Source organism: Enhydra lutris, unplaced genomic scaffold (assembly GCF_002288905.1).
Source record: "Enhydra lutris kenyoni isolate GAN:26980312 unplaced genomic scaffold, ASM228890v2 scaffoldscaffold12, whole genome shotgun sequence".
In the NCBI taxonomy this organism is placed as follows: domain Eukaryota; kingdom Metazoa; phylum Chordata; class Mammalia; order Carnivora; family Mustelidae; genus Enhydra; species Enhydra lutris.
In genome coordinates this window covers 53,711,636-53,727,478 of record NW_019154096.1, presented here as the reverse complement: position 1 = coordinate 53,727,478, position 15,843 = coordinate 53,711,636, and the positions used below count along the sequence as shown (strand labels likewise).

Below are 15,843 nucleotides of genomic sequence, written 5' to 3'. Positions count from 1 at the left end.
TCCTCTGGTCCCCAGCTGGGAGTTCCCGGTGCGCGCCAGCTGCGGACGCAGCGGGCGCCCCACAGCTGCCGGTAGTCTTCACCCCAGCTGTGAGGCCGAGACTCCTCCCATCTCGGAAGGCGCCCCACACCTGCTGCGGCCATGCCCCATCTCCCGGCAGCTGCGGGACTGAGCACCCCAGTGACGAGAGGCCCGCCACCAGAGCAGGTGTAGACCATTACCCCGCCTCCCGAACACCCGCCAACATCAGGGTTTCCTCTGCAGGTCTGTGATGGTGTAGAGATGTGGGGTCTATATGTAGATTTCTCTCAGTCCTTCAACCCTCTTGGGAGCCCAAGCCTTTTCTAAAGATGTAGCTCCATTTCCTAGCCTGGCATCCCCTTGGCATCCCCTTTCAAAGTGGGATGCAGCAGGGCAGACACTGCACTGAATCTTTATAGAGCAACCCCTCTAAGGAGTATCATTTTGTACCCCCCAAGAGTTCTCCATTAGTCCCATTCTTACCCTTATTTCCCCCAGTACTCTGGTTTTGAAAGGCTGGTAAGTGCTACGCTAAACTGCTGAAGTTCTTTTGGGTTTTGGGAGACCCCTCCCCCCCTGGGGAACTGAGCTACTGCCCCCAAAGCCTGGTCATTAGAGACACCACCCTCATAGCCAAAGGGTTGGGTAACCTCAGTTCTGGGTTTCCACATGACAGTTGCCCTGATGAAACCTAAAACCATTAGGCCGGGATCTGGCCATACCTCAATGGACCCTGGGGGCATCTTGAAGGCATTTCCCAAGCGGAGGAAAATTCATGCCAATCCATCATCAAAAGCACTTGTAAAGAAACCCAAGCAAGAAGGTGGAGAAGAAGCAGGAGGTGAGCAGATCCACTCTCAGAACCCTCACGTACTTGATCCCTCAGGCTTCTGATACTGTTCATGTCAAGGAACAGATACTAGAGCAGGTTATGCCAGTCCGTGGCCTGCAGGTTGTTTTGTATCCTTGTCGCACTAGGCTTGGGCCCCAGTCTTTGACAGGCCACTTGCTGTGTTATTTTCTACTCTGCCCCTAAACCTTCATCAATCAGAAAATACTGTCTGGTCCCTAAGGAAATGACCAGCAGAATCCTTTACTCTCCAGGAGGTTGCCTGAAGAGGGATAAAGGGCGGGAGACTCAGGTCCCCAGAGTTAGGTTATTTTGCAGCCAAGCTGACAAATAAATAACAGCTCATGTGGCAGGGAGGGGGGGGGGAGGATCTTTTACACAGCCAGGCCTGAAATGGCAAGACATATGTGCCTTATGCCTTGTACAGAGGTAGGTGTCTATTAATACTTGAAAGAATAAATGATCAAATGAAGCTTTATACAGGATACCTACAATGTGCTCTAGCAGTGTCTACACCATTCTAGGTTACATGAGGGAACAGGACATATTGACATCCTTGCCCCTTAAATCAAGTGATGGTTCATGGGAAATTAACTGTATGCCTGCAGCAGAATCCCTGGAAGGCTGGCTGTCTGGATGGAAGGGAAATGATTGTTTGGGGGCACAGGACGGTAAAGGGTTCATTTGGATCATATCTGACAGTTATGACAATCGGTGTCTGGATGTCCCCTCCACAGAGTGGCTGAGCTCCCTGCGGGCCCATGTTGTGCCCAGCGGCATTGGGCGAGCCCGGGCAGAACTCTTTGAGAAGCAGATTACTCAGCATGGAGGCCAGATATGCGCTGCCCAGGCCCCAGGGGTCACTCACATTGTGGTGGATGAAGGCATGGACTGTGAGCGAGCCCTCCGCCTCCTTCGACTGCCCCAGCTACCCCAGGGTGCTCAGCTGGTGAAGTCCACCTGGCTGAGCCTGTGCCTGCAGGAGAAAAGGCTCGTGGACACGGCAGGATTCAACATCTGCAGCCCCGACAGGTGGGCTGGCCCCTGTCTTTCCTCCGGTGTTTCCTGGCAGCATCTTGGGCTCTCTCCTTGATTTATTAAAAATAACTTTCATCGTCTTAATCAGACACAGTAGAAAACCAAGATTTCAGAGTAGAGGATTGGGAGCAGAGGTAGGGCCAGGCCTTTGGGTGTTAAACTTGCCATCACCATCCCAGCAGGTACCTGGACCAACCTCAGCTCAGCAAGGCAGACCAAGACTCTTCTGCCCAGGAGGCTGTGCTCAGGACAGCCCTCTCTCCTCCTCGTCCTCCCACCAGGCCTGAATCTCCTCCCCGGAGGACGGAGGAGGCCCCGAGCACCCAAGTCCAGGTCAGGAGCCTCCTAGCCCTCAGAGCTCCCTTCCCCTGGGAACTAGGTCCAGAAACAGCCTGGTGGTTGTTGAGAATGTCTCCAGCCCTGACAGAGGAAGGGTCTCTTATGGTGAGGCCATTTGGCTCTGCCCAACAATCATCATGCCTGCATTTGCCAAGGCCCATATCTACCACCTGTCACTGGGGAGTCTAGGGCTGGGCACTGGGGGAAGCCAAACGGAACATGGCCCCACAGTTAAGGAGACCCAGGTCTGATGCAGGAGACCCAGCCTCATTCCTGGGTCTGACTAGGAGACTCAGCCCCACCTTTGAGGAGCTCTTCTGGGGGCCAGGGGCATGAATTTGTCGTCTCTTCTCTTTCCTTACCTTAAGCCTGGCTGTGATGATGAAACCAGTGACGGGGAAGAGACCCAGGTTAGCGCAGCTGATCTGGAAGCCCTTATCAGTGGCCACTGCTCCCCCTCCCTCGAGGGAGATGGCGAGCCTAGTCCAGCCCCTAAGGGCCTGGATAAATGGGTCTGTGCACAGCCTTCGAGCCAGAAGGCAGTCAACTACAACCCCCACATCACAGAGAAGCTGGAAGTGCTGGCCAAAGCCTACAGTGTTCAGGGAGACAAGTGGAGGGCCCTGGGCTATACCAAGGCCATCAATGCCCTCAAGAGCTTCCACAAGCCTGTCACCTCCTACCAGGTACCTGGGGGCCAGGGCAGGGGATGCGGGGAGATGGGGGGCTTTCTGTTTACTGGGCACCAGTCACAAGTGGCGATCAGGTGGAATGGTTAAGATTTTATGATGTCTGAGACTTGCACAACAGAAATAAAATGGAGAGGTGGATGAGAGCAGATTGATGGTCTCCTGATAATTATAGAAGATGCTGACGGGTAGTGGGGATTCATTACACTGCTCTCTCTACTATGGGAATTTTTCCCATAGTAGAGAGTTTTTAAAAAGTTTACTATGGAGGCCAAAAGACCAGGGTTTGAATTCTGGTTCCCATCCTTCATTAACTCTGTGGTTCTAAGCAAGTTACTTAAACCCTTTGAGCAATGAAAAGGAATTTAGACTAGTGAGGGACTCCAGGGCTCTTGGGAGGACCAAATGCCGTGCTCCCTGCAGTGCTAGACCTGAGCTGCAGAAAGGCCTCAGTGAACGCCCCAGTCTCGCTGTTGCCATGACAGTGGCGACTCGTGTGGTCACTGCTGCCTTTTCTCTACTTCCTGTGCTGATCTCCATTCCTCTGGGAACCAAAAGACAAGTGACCCAGCCCATCCCATCCAAAATTCTCGTTTTCACTTGTGCCCAGACTTTACACAGCCATCAGCTGCTAACTGACCAAGCTGGCATTTACTCAGATACCTGCTGAAGGCATCTGCTAACCCACCACTGGCTCTAGGCCTCCCATCTTCTCACTCTTCTTTTCCTGCCTCTGCCTCCTCCTCCCCCAGGAGGCCTTCAGTATCCCCGGGATTGGAAAGCGGATGGCCGAGAAGATCGTAGAAATCCTGGAGAGTGGGCATCTGCGGAAGCTGGACCATATCAGTGAGAGCGTGCCTGTCTTGGAGCTCTTCTCCAACATCTGGGGAGCTGGAACCAAAACTGCACAGATGTGGTACCAACAGGTCACCCCATGTCCCAGCACCCCCTTCAGTTTTGCTTTCTCAGAGGTCCTGTCTGCAGTTCTCATACCTTGTGTCCTGATGGGAATGAACCAGGACTATAGGGAAACCACTTTTCAAGGGCACGAGGGCTCATGTAGACCCCTTTCCTGCTCCTAGAACTGCCCTGTTGCCAGATAGCCTCAAGGCATTAATCTGTGATGGAGGCAGAGAGATAGGAAGTGTGCTTCTCTGTCTCAGACCAGCAAGGGCCTTCCTGAGAAGACCAGGGCTCAGGGCTGAATATCTAGATCAATGGTTCCCCAACCTGGCAATGCTCAGAATCCCCCAGATTAATAAATAGACTTATGAACCAGTCTTATAGGGTTGTGGCAAGCTGGATTGGGGTGAGTCTCCCATGCTCCCTACCTTTCTTGAGTCCCACTGATTACAGATCCAACCACTCCTGGGGTTGATCCTGCCTCAGGCCTTCCTTGGAATCTGGGGGTGATGGAAGCCTTGCATATGTGCTCAGTCCCTGCCTCTCTATTGGTCCTGACTGCTCATAGCCTCCTCATTTGGCTTGTTTTTTTCCAGGGTTTCCGGACGCTAGAAGATATCCGCGACCGGGCCTCCCTGACTAGCCAGCAGGCCATTGGCCTGAAGCATTATGATGACTTCCTGGAGCGCATACCCCGGGAGGAGGCTACAGAGATTGAGCAGACAGTAAGCAGATGTCCCAGAGCAGTGAGGAGAGCCGGGCCTTGCTATAAGGTCAGGGCCCGGCTGGAAACCAAGACACCTGATCCCTCAGCTGGGGAGCCAGGCGTAAGAAGCTGTGAGACACCAGAGGTTGGGACCATGGGGAAAGGGCCAGCTGAGACTGAAGCTGGGAGGGTGGATGGCTGTGCTGGGGAAGGCTGTCACACCGGGTCTGCGGATGAGCATAGAATAAGCATGGGCTTGTGCGCTGGAACGGTGAGGGCTGGATTAGAGGCGGTTTACGGTCAGAACCACGTGAAGGTCCTGGGGTTTGAACTGGGTTAGGTGAGGCTGGGTCAGGGCAGAGGTTCTTAATGTTCTTTGATTCACAAATTTTTCTGAGAACCCGATGAAAACTATGGACTCTTTGTCTCCAAGATTTGTGCAAATGTACAAAGTTTTCTATCTCCAGATGTGCAGTCCTTTCTGAAGGTTCCCGCACAACCTGAGGCTGGCTCAGAGTTTGGGTTAGAGTTGGTGTAGAAGCACAGTGCCAGTTCCATTCGGTCTGGGGTCAGAGGAAAGCTTAGGTTGAGTTGAGTTAAGGTTAGGCCTGAATTAAGAGTAGGGTTTTCCTGGTATTGGATGCTTTTAATTAAGATTTGGCCAACATTAGGGTTTGATTTAAAGTTGGGGGATTAAATTCATATGATTAAATTCATATAAAACCTAAATTAGAAAGAGACTAGGGTAAAAAAAAAAAAAGAAGAAGAGAGAGAGACTAGGGTATATTTGGGGCTAGATATATCATTTGTTCAGTTGGGATCAGAATTAGGAGCTGGTTCCTGGGCAAGGTTTGCTGCTTTGGAATCAGGTTTTGATAAGGTGGGACTCTATGGAGACCCTGGCCCACCTTAGCTGAAATCGGCCGCCAGCTCTACTCCAGGCCTCCAGCCTCTATGGGACAATGAGACTGGCACAGGAGGGATGGACAGGCCCTTTTGTCTACCCATCACCAGGCCTTGGTGCTAGGGATGACACTGTCGCTCAGCCACGGTGTCCAGGCTCGGAGACTGTCCCGGTGAGCTTCCAGCCCCCAGCCCCCAGCCCGCTGGAACAGCGGGAGCTTCCCACCTGGCGTTCAAGGGGTCTAGCTTCAGGAGTTTTTGATGAGATTACTCATCCCGGGTCTCCTCCCATCCTCTTGGGAGGCTCAAGAAGGGAGTGAGGGGATTAGGAGCCTGGGCCTTCGGAGAATTGAGGTGTCCTGGCCAAAGTATCCAGGGTCCCAGAAATCTCAGTGTCCTGGTGGAGAGGCGTGGAGGCCGTCTGCATATGAAAGGCTTCCGTGTTGCCGGGCTAGAGGCTAATGGGCTTATTTCCCTCCGTGAGGGATGATCCTTCAGCCCACAGCCCTCTCTTTCTTGGCTCCCTCTCCAAGCCTCGAGCCTCTTTGCTCCAAGTAAGGGTGTAAGCACTGGCTCAGAATTGCCTCCCACTTTGCTTTTTTTCTTTTCCTTTACTGTAGGTACCGTTGTATTTCTGGGCTCTGTTTCCGCCAAGGCCTGTGCCTGGGGCACCCTGCTCGCCACCTGCTCAGGTCTCAAGCCCCAACTCACACACTCTGCCTTTAGCTTCAGATCCATGCCTGGGGCTGCTGAGACCTGGCAGAGGGCTTCCAGGCACCTGGCCCTTTGTTCTAAGTGGACAGACCTGGGCACATGGGTTGGGGCAGGAGCCGAGAGAAGGTGTGTCTCCCTGCTTAAAGAACTCTAGGAGGGAACTCTAGGAGGGAAGATCAGTGCCTTCCCTCACAGTCTGAGTACACACCTCTTAGATCACTCTTCAGGTGGTGGGAGCACATTTTCTTCTCTTCTGTCCTAATGAAGCAGGGAAGTGCCATTCCCCAGGGTAGGCTTCTGGCATCGCTCCTTGAGGCCTTCCCTCAGGCTTGTACCCCCCATCCAGGGATCAGCTCGGGGCATCAGCTGGACGTGTGGGCTCCTGGGTCAGGGAAGTCTCTCACGCTGCCCTATGAGAGGAACTCTCTGCAGGGCTTGAAGCCCACAGGCCCTCCCTGCGCTTTCCCAGGTCCGGGAAGCGGCTCAGGCCTTCAGCCCCGGGCTGCTGTGTGTGGCGTGTGGTTCTTACCGCCGGGGAAAGGCAAGCTGTGGTGACGTGGACGTGCTGCTCACCCACCCGGACGGCCGGTCTCACCAGGGCATCTTCAATCCTCTCCTCGACAGCCTTCGGCGCCAAGGTACAAGCTCTGTCTCCGGGTGGGCGGGCGGTGCAGGGAGGGCGGCCCCCAGGAGGGAGCATCTCAGAGTCGCAAGCTCTAGGCAGGAAGCGGGGTGCGGGGGCCCGCTGCTCAGTGAGAATGCCACCTCTCCCTGGTGGCCAGAGCCATTACAGGGAGGAGCCATTACAGTCCACAGCTCCTTCCCTCAGTGACAGGTGCTCACTACCGCCTGCAGGTCGAGGTTCATCTCCCCTGCCTGAGACACTGCAGGGGACACAGGGAGGGATGACTGCACGGTTTAAAGAGGCAGGCCCGGAGAGGGCAAGGTCACCCAGCAATTCATGGAGCTGGGAATGGAGGACCCAGGGATAAAAAGGAGAGACCTGGGAGGATAGAGCAGCCCGGGCCTGGCTCCCTGCCCTCCCAGCGGCCTTCTGATGTTACGCCAGGGTTCCTGACAGACGACCTGGTGAGCCAGGAGGAAAACGGCCAGCAGCAGAAGTACCTGGGGGTGTGCCAGCTCCCCGGGCCAGGACGGCGGCATCGACGGCTGGACATCATCATTGTGCCCTACAGCGAGTTTGCGTGCGCCCTGCTCTACTTCACTGGCTCTGCCCACTTCAACCGCTCCATGCGGGCTCTGGCCAAGACCAAGGGCATGAGCTTGTCAGAGCACGCCCTCAGCACCTCTGTGGTCCGGAATACCCACGGCCTCAAGTTGGGGCCTGGCCGAGTGCTGCCCACCCCCACAGAGAAGGATGTCTTCAGGCTTTTAGGCCTACCCTACCGAGAACCAGCCGAGCGGGACTGGTGACCCACGGCTCCGGGGAAGGGAGCGCCGCGCCGGACTGGCCATCCCACCTGGCCATCTAGTGTTTGGCTCCAGCCTTAGTGGGCTGAGCCTCACCACTTCAGCCGCCTGGGCCTGAGGGCAGGGGCAGGCTGGCTCCCAGGCTCGTCCTGGCCCTCTCCTCAACAGGAGCGGACTGCTGTCCTTCATGTCACCACTGCCCCCGATAGAGTTTTGTACGCAGCCCCTTGCCCGATTTTAAGCAAGAACAGGTGCTGGTGGTGTGAAGCCAGCTTCCTGTGCTGAAGGCCCAGATACCCCCTCTTCCCTACCCAAGGAGTCTCTGGCTGCTGGGGCAGGACGGGGGCTATGGCTGAGCGCCCCCAAGACCCCGTGGAGCCAGAGAATGCGCTACGCCCTATGTACTCCCTCCCCGAGCCCGCGTCCTCTGCAGCCGGAGGTGTGGGGAGGGGGCAACCGAGGCTCCGTAAGGACAGCATTTGAAGGCCCAGGGGCCCAGTAAAGTGCACTCGACATTTCGACTGCCTGGTGTCTGTGAGCTGCCCCAGCCGCTGCTTGCCTTCCACCTGGGTGGGGTTGGAGACGGGAGCTGAATGGGAGCCCAGAAAGGCAGGTTAACTGCTCTCCAGACAGGCTGGCTTGAGTCAGCTCCTGAGCTCAGAAGGGGCCTGGGGGGATGGGTAAGGGGAGAATTCATGGAGTCAGGCACTAGGAGCGCCTGTCTCCCCATCAGCAGCTCTTGGCCCTGCCCTGGAACAAGCTATCAGGACATAAACAGAGGTGACGAGACTCATTAGGAACAACCAAATGGTGACTTGTGTGCCACCAACAGTGCTGAGGCAGTCAGAGAAGGTTGCCTGAAGGAAGGGAGGGGCAGGCTGGCAGGGAAATTGCCTGCCAGTGTGGGGACAACTAAACATGCTTTGGAGAGGACGCCTCCGCCAGGTCGGGAGGAGGCCAGGTGCGGAGGACTGGGAGTCAGGCTAAGAGGCTTAGTTTGATAGAGCAGATAGGAGCAGGTCTAGCTGAGGGACCAGGATGGTGCTCGGAGGTTGGACCTCGCAGGATGGAGAATTTGGTGAGGGGAGGAGAGGAGTGGGGAAGAAGTTTCGGGCACACCAACTATGAAGAATAATGGGCACAGGGCAGGAGAAGGTGGCTCTGTTGGAGGAGCCTGGAAAAGCCTGATGGCATGGGGGGCGGGGGTTGCAAGCTTCAGAGATGGGCTCAAGCTGGAGCACAGTGGCTGGCAGGCAGGGCTGGGGCGCAGGTGCTGAGTCCTGCCTCTCCGTCAGTAACGAGAATCCCAGAGCCGGCCTTTGTTGGCCTGATTTTTAGTCTCAGGATCCTGGTAGCCTCAGAGTAGACTCCCTAGTTCAGAACCCTGAAGTCCCAATTAGGGGCCCCACCTGCATGGTCATACTGGGGAAGGAGTACCAGGGCCCTCTTACACAGCCTAGTGCCAACCAGAGATTCACATCAAAGGCCCAGAAGCCTCTGTGAGGGGTGAGTTCCTCAGAGCTTCTACTCCCAGGGCTGTGTGGCTGGCTGGGGCCTGGAATGAAGAAACTGGGCAAGTTCCTGGGCCCCCCGGGCTTTTTCTGGCCCCCACTCACAAACTCCACCAGTTCTACTCCAGACTAGACCCCCCCAGTGTCTGCCCTCATGCCCAGCAAGGGTCAGAATTGGCAGAAACCCAAAGCCTGGAGGGTCCACGGCCAAATGTAGAAGTTGTTTCTCCTCTCCTTTTGCTTCCCACTTCAGGGCCCTGGCCTGCTCAGCAGCCTCTCCAGGACCAGAGGAATAGGGTCTCCAGGGCTACAAGAGGGAACCAGTGGGTCATGGGGTAACTTGACCAGTTAACCCCTTCCCGCACACAGGAAGTCCCCAGAACCACAGAGAGCGATAGTGCCGACTTCTGTGTCTATAAACAGAAACCTGACCCCATTCCGGGCGCCTTCTCCTCCTCCCAGGAGATTCGGAATTCCAGACATTACCTTCAATCCATGTAAACTGGTCCCACCACTTGGTAAGGACAACAGGAAATTGGGATAAGAAGGGAGCACATCTGCACCTTCCAGAGAGACCCATTCTGGAGGTGGTATCCTCTTGGTTGCTCAGTCCGACTCAGGAGCCCAGGAGAAGAACTGGTGGAGGGATTTCTGTCTTGAGAAAGGCTGCCCAGTTTGGGGTTGTTCTCTAAGTCCAAACTAAGCAGGGTGTGTTGGAAAGTTCTCCAGGTACTTCAGAGTCTGGACTTGGTTTCTGACTAAGCGTGCCACCCTGTGCCCCATTCTGCTGGAAAGGGAGACTGAATTCTGGAGACCTGGTGGGAACTGGCATCCTGTCTAGCAACTGAGTACCCCCAAACTACCACCCAGTTGCCACATGGTCTGAGGAGGAGGAGAAGGGCCCACAGGCCTACTTTCTGCCCCAAGCCCGGCTGTCGTCACTCTATCCCTGAGCCAGAGTTGTCCATGGCCAGACCACGTGAATGGTAGGCAGAATAATGGTCCCCCAAAGATGTCCACATCCTGATCCTTAAAACCTGTGAATATGTGACTGTGCTCAGCCAAAGACACTGAAGATGTAGTTAAGGTTAAGGATTTTGAAATGTGATTATCTATGGACCCAATCTAATTATGAATCCTTCCAAGTGGAAAACCTACACTGAGAGATGTGACAACAGGAGGAAGGTCAGAGAGATGCAATGTTTCTGATTTTGACGATAGAGAAAGGAGGCCACCAGCCAAGGGATGTGGGTAGCCTCTAGAAACCAGAAGAGGCGAGGAAACAGATTCCACTCCAGAGCCTTCGTAAGGGAACACAGCCCTGCCAACACCTGTTTTATTCCAGTGAGACCTGTGTCAGACTTCAAAACAATAGTACTGTGTGGTAATAACTTTGTTGTTTTACCACTAAGTGTGTTACTGCATCAGTAGGGGACCAGTAACCTGGGTGTGTCCTGGTCTCCTTTTATAGTGAGTGGTGGGACCTGCTTTGAGGCAGAGGAGGTCCCCCCACAAGTGCAGCTGGGGTGTGGGGAAGGGTGGGAGCCTCATATGCCTGGAGTGGGGGAGGGTCAGGTGGTGGGCAAGGCCCTGCGTCCCAGCCCTCGCCAGCTGGCTGCCACTTGGTCAGTGTGAGCCTCCCTTACTTTCAGTTTCCCCTGACACTTTGTGCCCAAGATACAGACCTCTCTAGACTGCTCTGTCCCAACCCTGCCAAGCTGGGAGCCTCCTCTTTTCCCAGGGGCTGAGGGAATGACATTAATCTTGATCCCAGACTTGCACTGAAAGTGGGACAAGAAAAGGCCACACTCTCCTCCTGGGTCCTGGCTGCTCATGGGGGAGTAGGTGTAGGCACAGGGCCAGGAGCCTCCTGGCCTGGAGTGGACATGGCAAGGTGGGCAAGTCCAGCCATTTCCTACTCTCCAGGTTTCAAGGACTGGGAATGGAAAACCTAGGCCCTTCGTCTTGCTTCTCCAGGAGAGTTACAAGATTCCTGTCCCTTTAAATGTGATGGGCTGGGGAGTCTGGGCGGCTCAGTCCATTAAGAATCTGCCTTTGGCTCAGGTCATGATCCCAGGGTCCTGGGATTGAGCCCACCTTGGGCTCCCTGCCCAGTGGAAAGCCTGCTTCTCCCTCTCCCTCTGCATCGCTCCCGCTTGTGCTTTCTGTCTCTCAAATGAAATGCTTAAAAATGAATGAAGGAAGAAAGGAATGAATGAATGAGTGAACGGGATGGGCTGCCTTTTGCCAGGACTAGGGACTACAGCATGGAGAAGACATTAGCCTCACTCTCCTTCTCACTGTCCTTCACTCCTCAGGAGACCCCCTTTCATCCCCTCCCACCATCTCAGGGATCAGCCTCGCATGGGAGCTACAGCTCTTGGGGCACCCGCTGCCCCCCCAGACTCACAGACACCTAGATGCTGCCCTGGGCCTGAGGCCCAGTCCCAAGACTTTTAGCCCCATGTCCACTCTGCCCTTCAGTCCAGGCACTGGCCAGCTAGTTTTCTAGAACTCCCAAGCCACTGCGCAGCCCTGCTTCTGAGCTCTGGAACAGGAGAACCCTCAGGGTTGAAGACCCAAAGGTGGCCCAAGACTCTGGGCCAAGCCTTATCCCCGTCGCCTGAATGGGGACTTCCAAAGCCCTGGTCGTCCACACTGGAGGTCAGTGCAGAAGCTGAGCCCCAGCGAAAGACCCAGAGGGAACATTCCTGAAGAAGGGCCTGGAGATGAGGACAGGACCCAGGGGTTGAAGGAGTCTGAAGATGCCATGGAGGACATCTCCCAAATCCAGCAGCACCACGTAAGGGGGCCATCGCTTGCTACCTGAGTGGCTGTGGAACCTCACCTGGCCCGAGGCTCTGCAGGACTCCAGCCTGGCCCTGACCAAGCAGGTCCATGACCTTAGGCACAGTGGTCCTGCTACAGCAAGATACCCTCACCCACTGGCTCCAGTCCCTCAGCTGGGCTGTCACCGTGCCTGTGTGTGTTCGACTGCATGTTCTTTTGCACATGTGTCTAATGTGCATTCCAGGCCGCATGTCTGTGCTGCGCGTTCAGGAATTTGTATATGTGGGCAGTCCCACATACGAGTCCGTGTGCGCACTTGGTCCAGACCTCCACGGGCATGCCCCTATGTTGTCAAGAGCTCGGGCAGGGCCTGGGGGCTGGAAGGGCGGTCCCTGGAGTCCCCTGCAGCGCTGGGCAGGGACTGCAGAAGGTGGTGGGGCCCTGGCTGGCTCTGGACCCCGGGTCCTCGTGTCCGGGGAGGCGGCCGCAGGGCGGGCTGCCTGCGTCAGCCTTGAGCGGCCATCGATAGCGCGCGGTTAATTAATTTGATGGGAACAGCAGGGACCGCCGTTTGCATTTAGTGAAGTTCCAGGAACTTCCAACCTCATCTTCATAATTGGCCTCATAAATTGTAAGAAAGAGAGAGATCAGCAAAGCAGGAGGGAGGAGGGGCTGCCCGTCCGTCCTTATTTAATTTTATTGCTGAAATTCATCTTTTTAGCCTCCTCCGGAATCGGCTCTCCCTGCCGGATTTGCCTAATCATGATAAATTAATATTCATTTCCCCGCCTCTTACCCAGCTCCCGCGCTTGGCTGGAGTTGGGGAGGGTCTCCTTCCAGCCCCTTGGTCAGGCCTTGGCGGGAGCCCTGAAGGGGAGCTTGTGTGAAGAAAAGAAAGTGGAGCCTGGGGAAGACTGGAGGGGAGCCAGGGGGAAGAGGCAGCTCTGTTATGGGGGGTGTGTGTGTGTGTGTGTGTGTGGTGTGTGTGAGATATGACTGACTGGGGCTCTCGGATGAGGGGCCCCGAGGCCCCCTGCTGGTTCTTGGGCAGAAACAGCCCAGAGGGTCTAGGGTGAGAGGCTCAAGTACCCCTGCCCAGGGAGGGTGAGGCGGGAGGGGCGGGAAAAGTCTTCAAAGGCCCTTTTGGAGACCCAGAGGCCCAGACTAGGGGCAGACAGGATGGATTCGGGAGATGGATTTTGGAGGCTAGTTCCAGCTGAGAAGGCAGGGGAAGAGGGTTGGCTGCCCCCACCTGACCTGGTCTTTGCCCCACAGTCCTGCTGACGAGGCGCAGGCCACCTTCCCCTGGACAGACTCCAATGGGGACCCGGCCTCCTCTATGGGGCCTCGCAGGTGCCATGGGCTCTGGCCAGCAGAAGTGGCGCCTCTGCAGCCTAGGCCAGCTGGGTGGCTGACCTTCTGACACTGCGTACCCTGGCTAGGCGACGTGATTGCCCCAACTACTGCTCTTCCATGGTGAGGCCCTTTCCCAAGGCCCGCAGCAAGGTTGCTGGGTGGATACTGAGGGCCTGCTCTTCTCAGTGGGGCCCCACCGTCCAAAGGGGCAGAATTCTCCATCTTCTTGACTCACAAGGAGTATGTGAAACTGGGAGGGATTTAGACTGTATCTTTGCCCTATTGTACAGATGAGGAAACTGATCTCTGAGAGGTGGGAGGTGACTGGCCGAGCTAGGGTCTCACAGAAGTCAGGGGGGTGGGACTAGGAGAGAGGGATGATTTCACCACCACCCCCCAAGACTGGGATGGGCAGGATTCGAAGGAAGACCCTCAGGGACCTTTATCCCCTCTGTCTTGAGTGTGGCCGGAGTCTTCAGTTATGATGAGGTATTATTCCCGTGGTTATGTTACCTTGTATGACAAAAGGGAGATGATCTGGGTGGGCCGAGTCTAACCCCATGAGCCCTTTAAAAGCAGAGTTTTCTCTGGCTAGTAGCAAAGGGACAGTGAGACTTGAAGCATGGGGAGGACTCAGTACATGTTTGTTGGCTCCGAAGACGGAGGAGGCTGCGTTTGAGGACCAGGGAGAGTCCGGGGGCAGCTGGAAGTGGCCTCCAGCTAACAGCCAGCAAGGAAATGGGGACCTTAGTCCTACAACCACAAAGAACCGAATTCTGCCAACAGTGAGAAGGAGCAAAGAAACTGACCTTTCCCACAGCTTCCAGGTGAGAACTTGGCCCAGCCAACGCCTCGATTTCAGCCTTGTGGGGCTGTAAGCAGAGAACCCAGCTGAGACCTCCCACACTTCCAGCCTAAAGAACTGACAGAATTAATGGATTTTGGTTTTAGGAGCTAAATTTGTGATGATTCGTTACGCAGCAATAGAAAACTAATACAGAGACTTAGGGGAAGGGTGTCTTAGGAGGCTTCTATGATGGCAAGGAGGGAGATGAAGTTGGAAGAAGTCTGGGGCTCTATCCTCATGCCATTTCCCTTCCCCCGTATTCCCACCAGGCAACAATTGACTGGAGCTGCTCCCCAGCTGCCAAAGTCCTCAGTGCTCCCTATTGTTTTACCTGGGACCCAACTCTTACAAGCACTGAAATCTGTAACTTCTGCCAGGTGAAGCTTGGACCCCTAAGTTATGAGGAGCAGGGATTCACCTCACACAGGAAAGCTTCCTTGACAGGAGGAAGTTCTATGGAATGGGGTCAGGCAGAGCCTTCTAGGATATAGGTAGAGGCGGACTGAATAATTCAGTATACTTGCAAGCCAGAGATCCCCTCCCTATTTCCAAACCAGAGTTTTTAAATATATTTATACATGGAGCCTGGATGGGTCCTAGAAGAAGATATTTTTGATTCCTACTGGAAGGCACTAGCTCCTCTGTAGGTTGGAGAAGACCAGTTGCTATTTTCCAAGCTCTGGCAAGTCTTCAGTGAGGAGACCTAGGTTAGGTGTACCATATTTCTGGTTTATTTCAGCAAGATTTTAGCAGTGTTTACTGATTAAGCCTGGCCAGTCCACATCTAACCTAGGCCTGCATTTGGATTATATCCTGCAACCTTCCCAACAGCCCCATGGGTTGTGGCATTAACCTCATTTTACAGATGAGGAAAGTGAGGTCCAGAGAGGTGCATTTACTTGAGCTAAGTCACGCAGCACGTGAAGAAACAGAGCTGGGTTTCAGCTTTGGTCTCTGTGACCCAGAAAGCCCAGTTGGTTTCCCTGGCTCCTCAATAGCCAGATCTCATTGGGTTTTGTTTCTAGCCTCTCTCTCCTTCTCCCATGTATCTAAAACAAAGAGGCCTAAGTTGTTAGTCTGTGGAGGGTTCCTAAGGACAGAGCCCCTGGCCCTGAAACGTCGGGTTTTGAATCAGCAAACGCCCACTTGCCCTGAGATGGGAGTCCCTGACCTCTAACCTCCCTTAGGGAATTAGTGGCGTGGGGGCACAGACTCTAGGCTCCAACCCCGCTGGAAGCAGGGGTCCTGGCTCTGGAGCTCATACATATCCCTGTACATGCCTGACAGATGGCCCCCACCCATGTCCCTGCATACCCCGACCCCTCTCGGTCAGCCCCACACATGCCTGATTTCATCTCACATGGGCTCCACACAGGGACTGATGGGTGCCCAGCCTGGCCTGAGACCCTACCTCCCCCCAGCTCCAGAGTTCCCCTGACAAATCTTCTTTCTTCACTGTGACCTTGGACTCAGTGATGCATGGGAGCACTTTGACAGGGGGCTCTAGTTAGGCCACCCTACCTACCTGCAAGGCCACATGCCCACTGGAAAGGAATCACCCCCTGGCCTGTCGCTCTTCCCCCTAAGCAGCCTCATGGGGAAAGAGCCCAGGACCCTCAGTGTCTGACCCCAGGAGAGAGGACTCTAGAGGCCATGCCCTTCTTGTCCCTGACAGAGAACCGTCCTGGAACTCTGGGCAGCTCCAGCTTCTCACCTCAGGGGCCAAGGACTGCAGTCCCCACCTC

The 15,843-nt window shown here is 55.1% G+C and overlaps 1 protein-coding gene across 3 annotated transcripts; it reads left to right on the top strand.

The window, feature by feature from the left end:
- The first annotated feature begins 73 nt into the window (after positions 1 to 73).
- LOC111145283 (DNA polymerase lambda) lies at positions 74 to 8,106 on the top strand. Of its 3 annotated transcripts, none has more exons than XM_022500117.1 (8): positions 74 to 862; positions 1,609 to 1,903; positions 2,092 to 2,242; positions 2,617 to 2,658; positions 3,690 to 3,863; positions 4,437 to 4,565; positions 6,633 to 6,801; positions 7,233 to 8,106. In XM_022500117.1, exons 1-8 carry the CDS (start codon positions 691 to 693, stop codon positions 7,595 to 7,597), a joined length of 1,497 nt encoding a protein of 498 aa, XP_022355825.1. In that variant the 5' UTR covers positions 74 to 690; the 3' UTR covers positions 7,598 to 8,106. The 3 variants fall into 3 exon arrangements, with proteins under 3 accessions (XP_022355825.1, XP_022355824.1, XP_022355823.1); XM_022500116.1 differs by having other exon boundaries at positions 2,617 to 2,934; XM_022500115.1 differs by having other exon boundaries at positions 2,089 to 2,242; positions 2,617 to 2,934.
- The last annotated feature ends 7,737 nt before the right edge of the window (positions 8,107 to 15,843 follow it).

Coding starts and splice junctions, on each gene's coding strand:
- LOC111145283 (XM_022500115.1), top strand. CDS start 691: ATGACAGTTGCCCTGATGAAACCTAAAACCATTAGGCCGGGATCTGGC. Junction 2,935..3,689: donor AGCCTGTCACCTCCTACCAG/GTACCTGGGGGC, acceptor CTCCTCCCCCAG/GAGGCCTTCAGTATCCCCGG. Junction 4,566..6,632: donor CTACAGAGATTGAGCAGACA/GTAAGCAGATGT, acceptor GCGCTTTCCCAG/GTCCGGGAAGCGGCTCAGGC.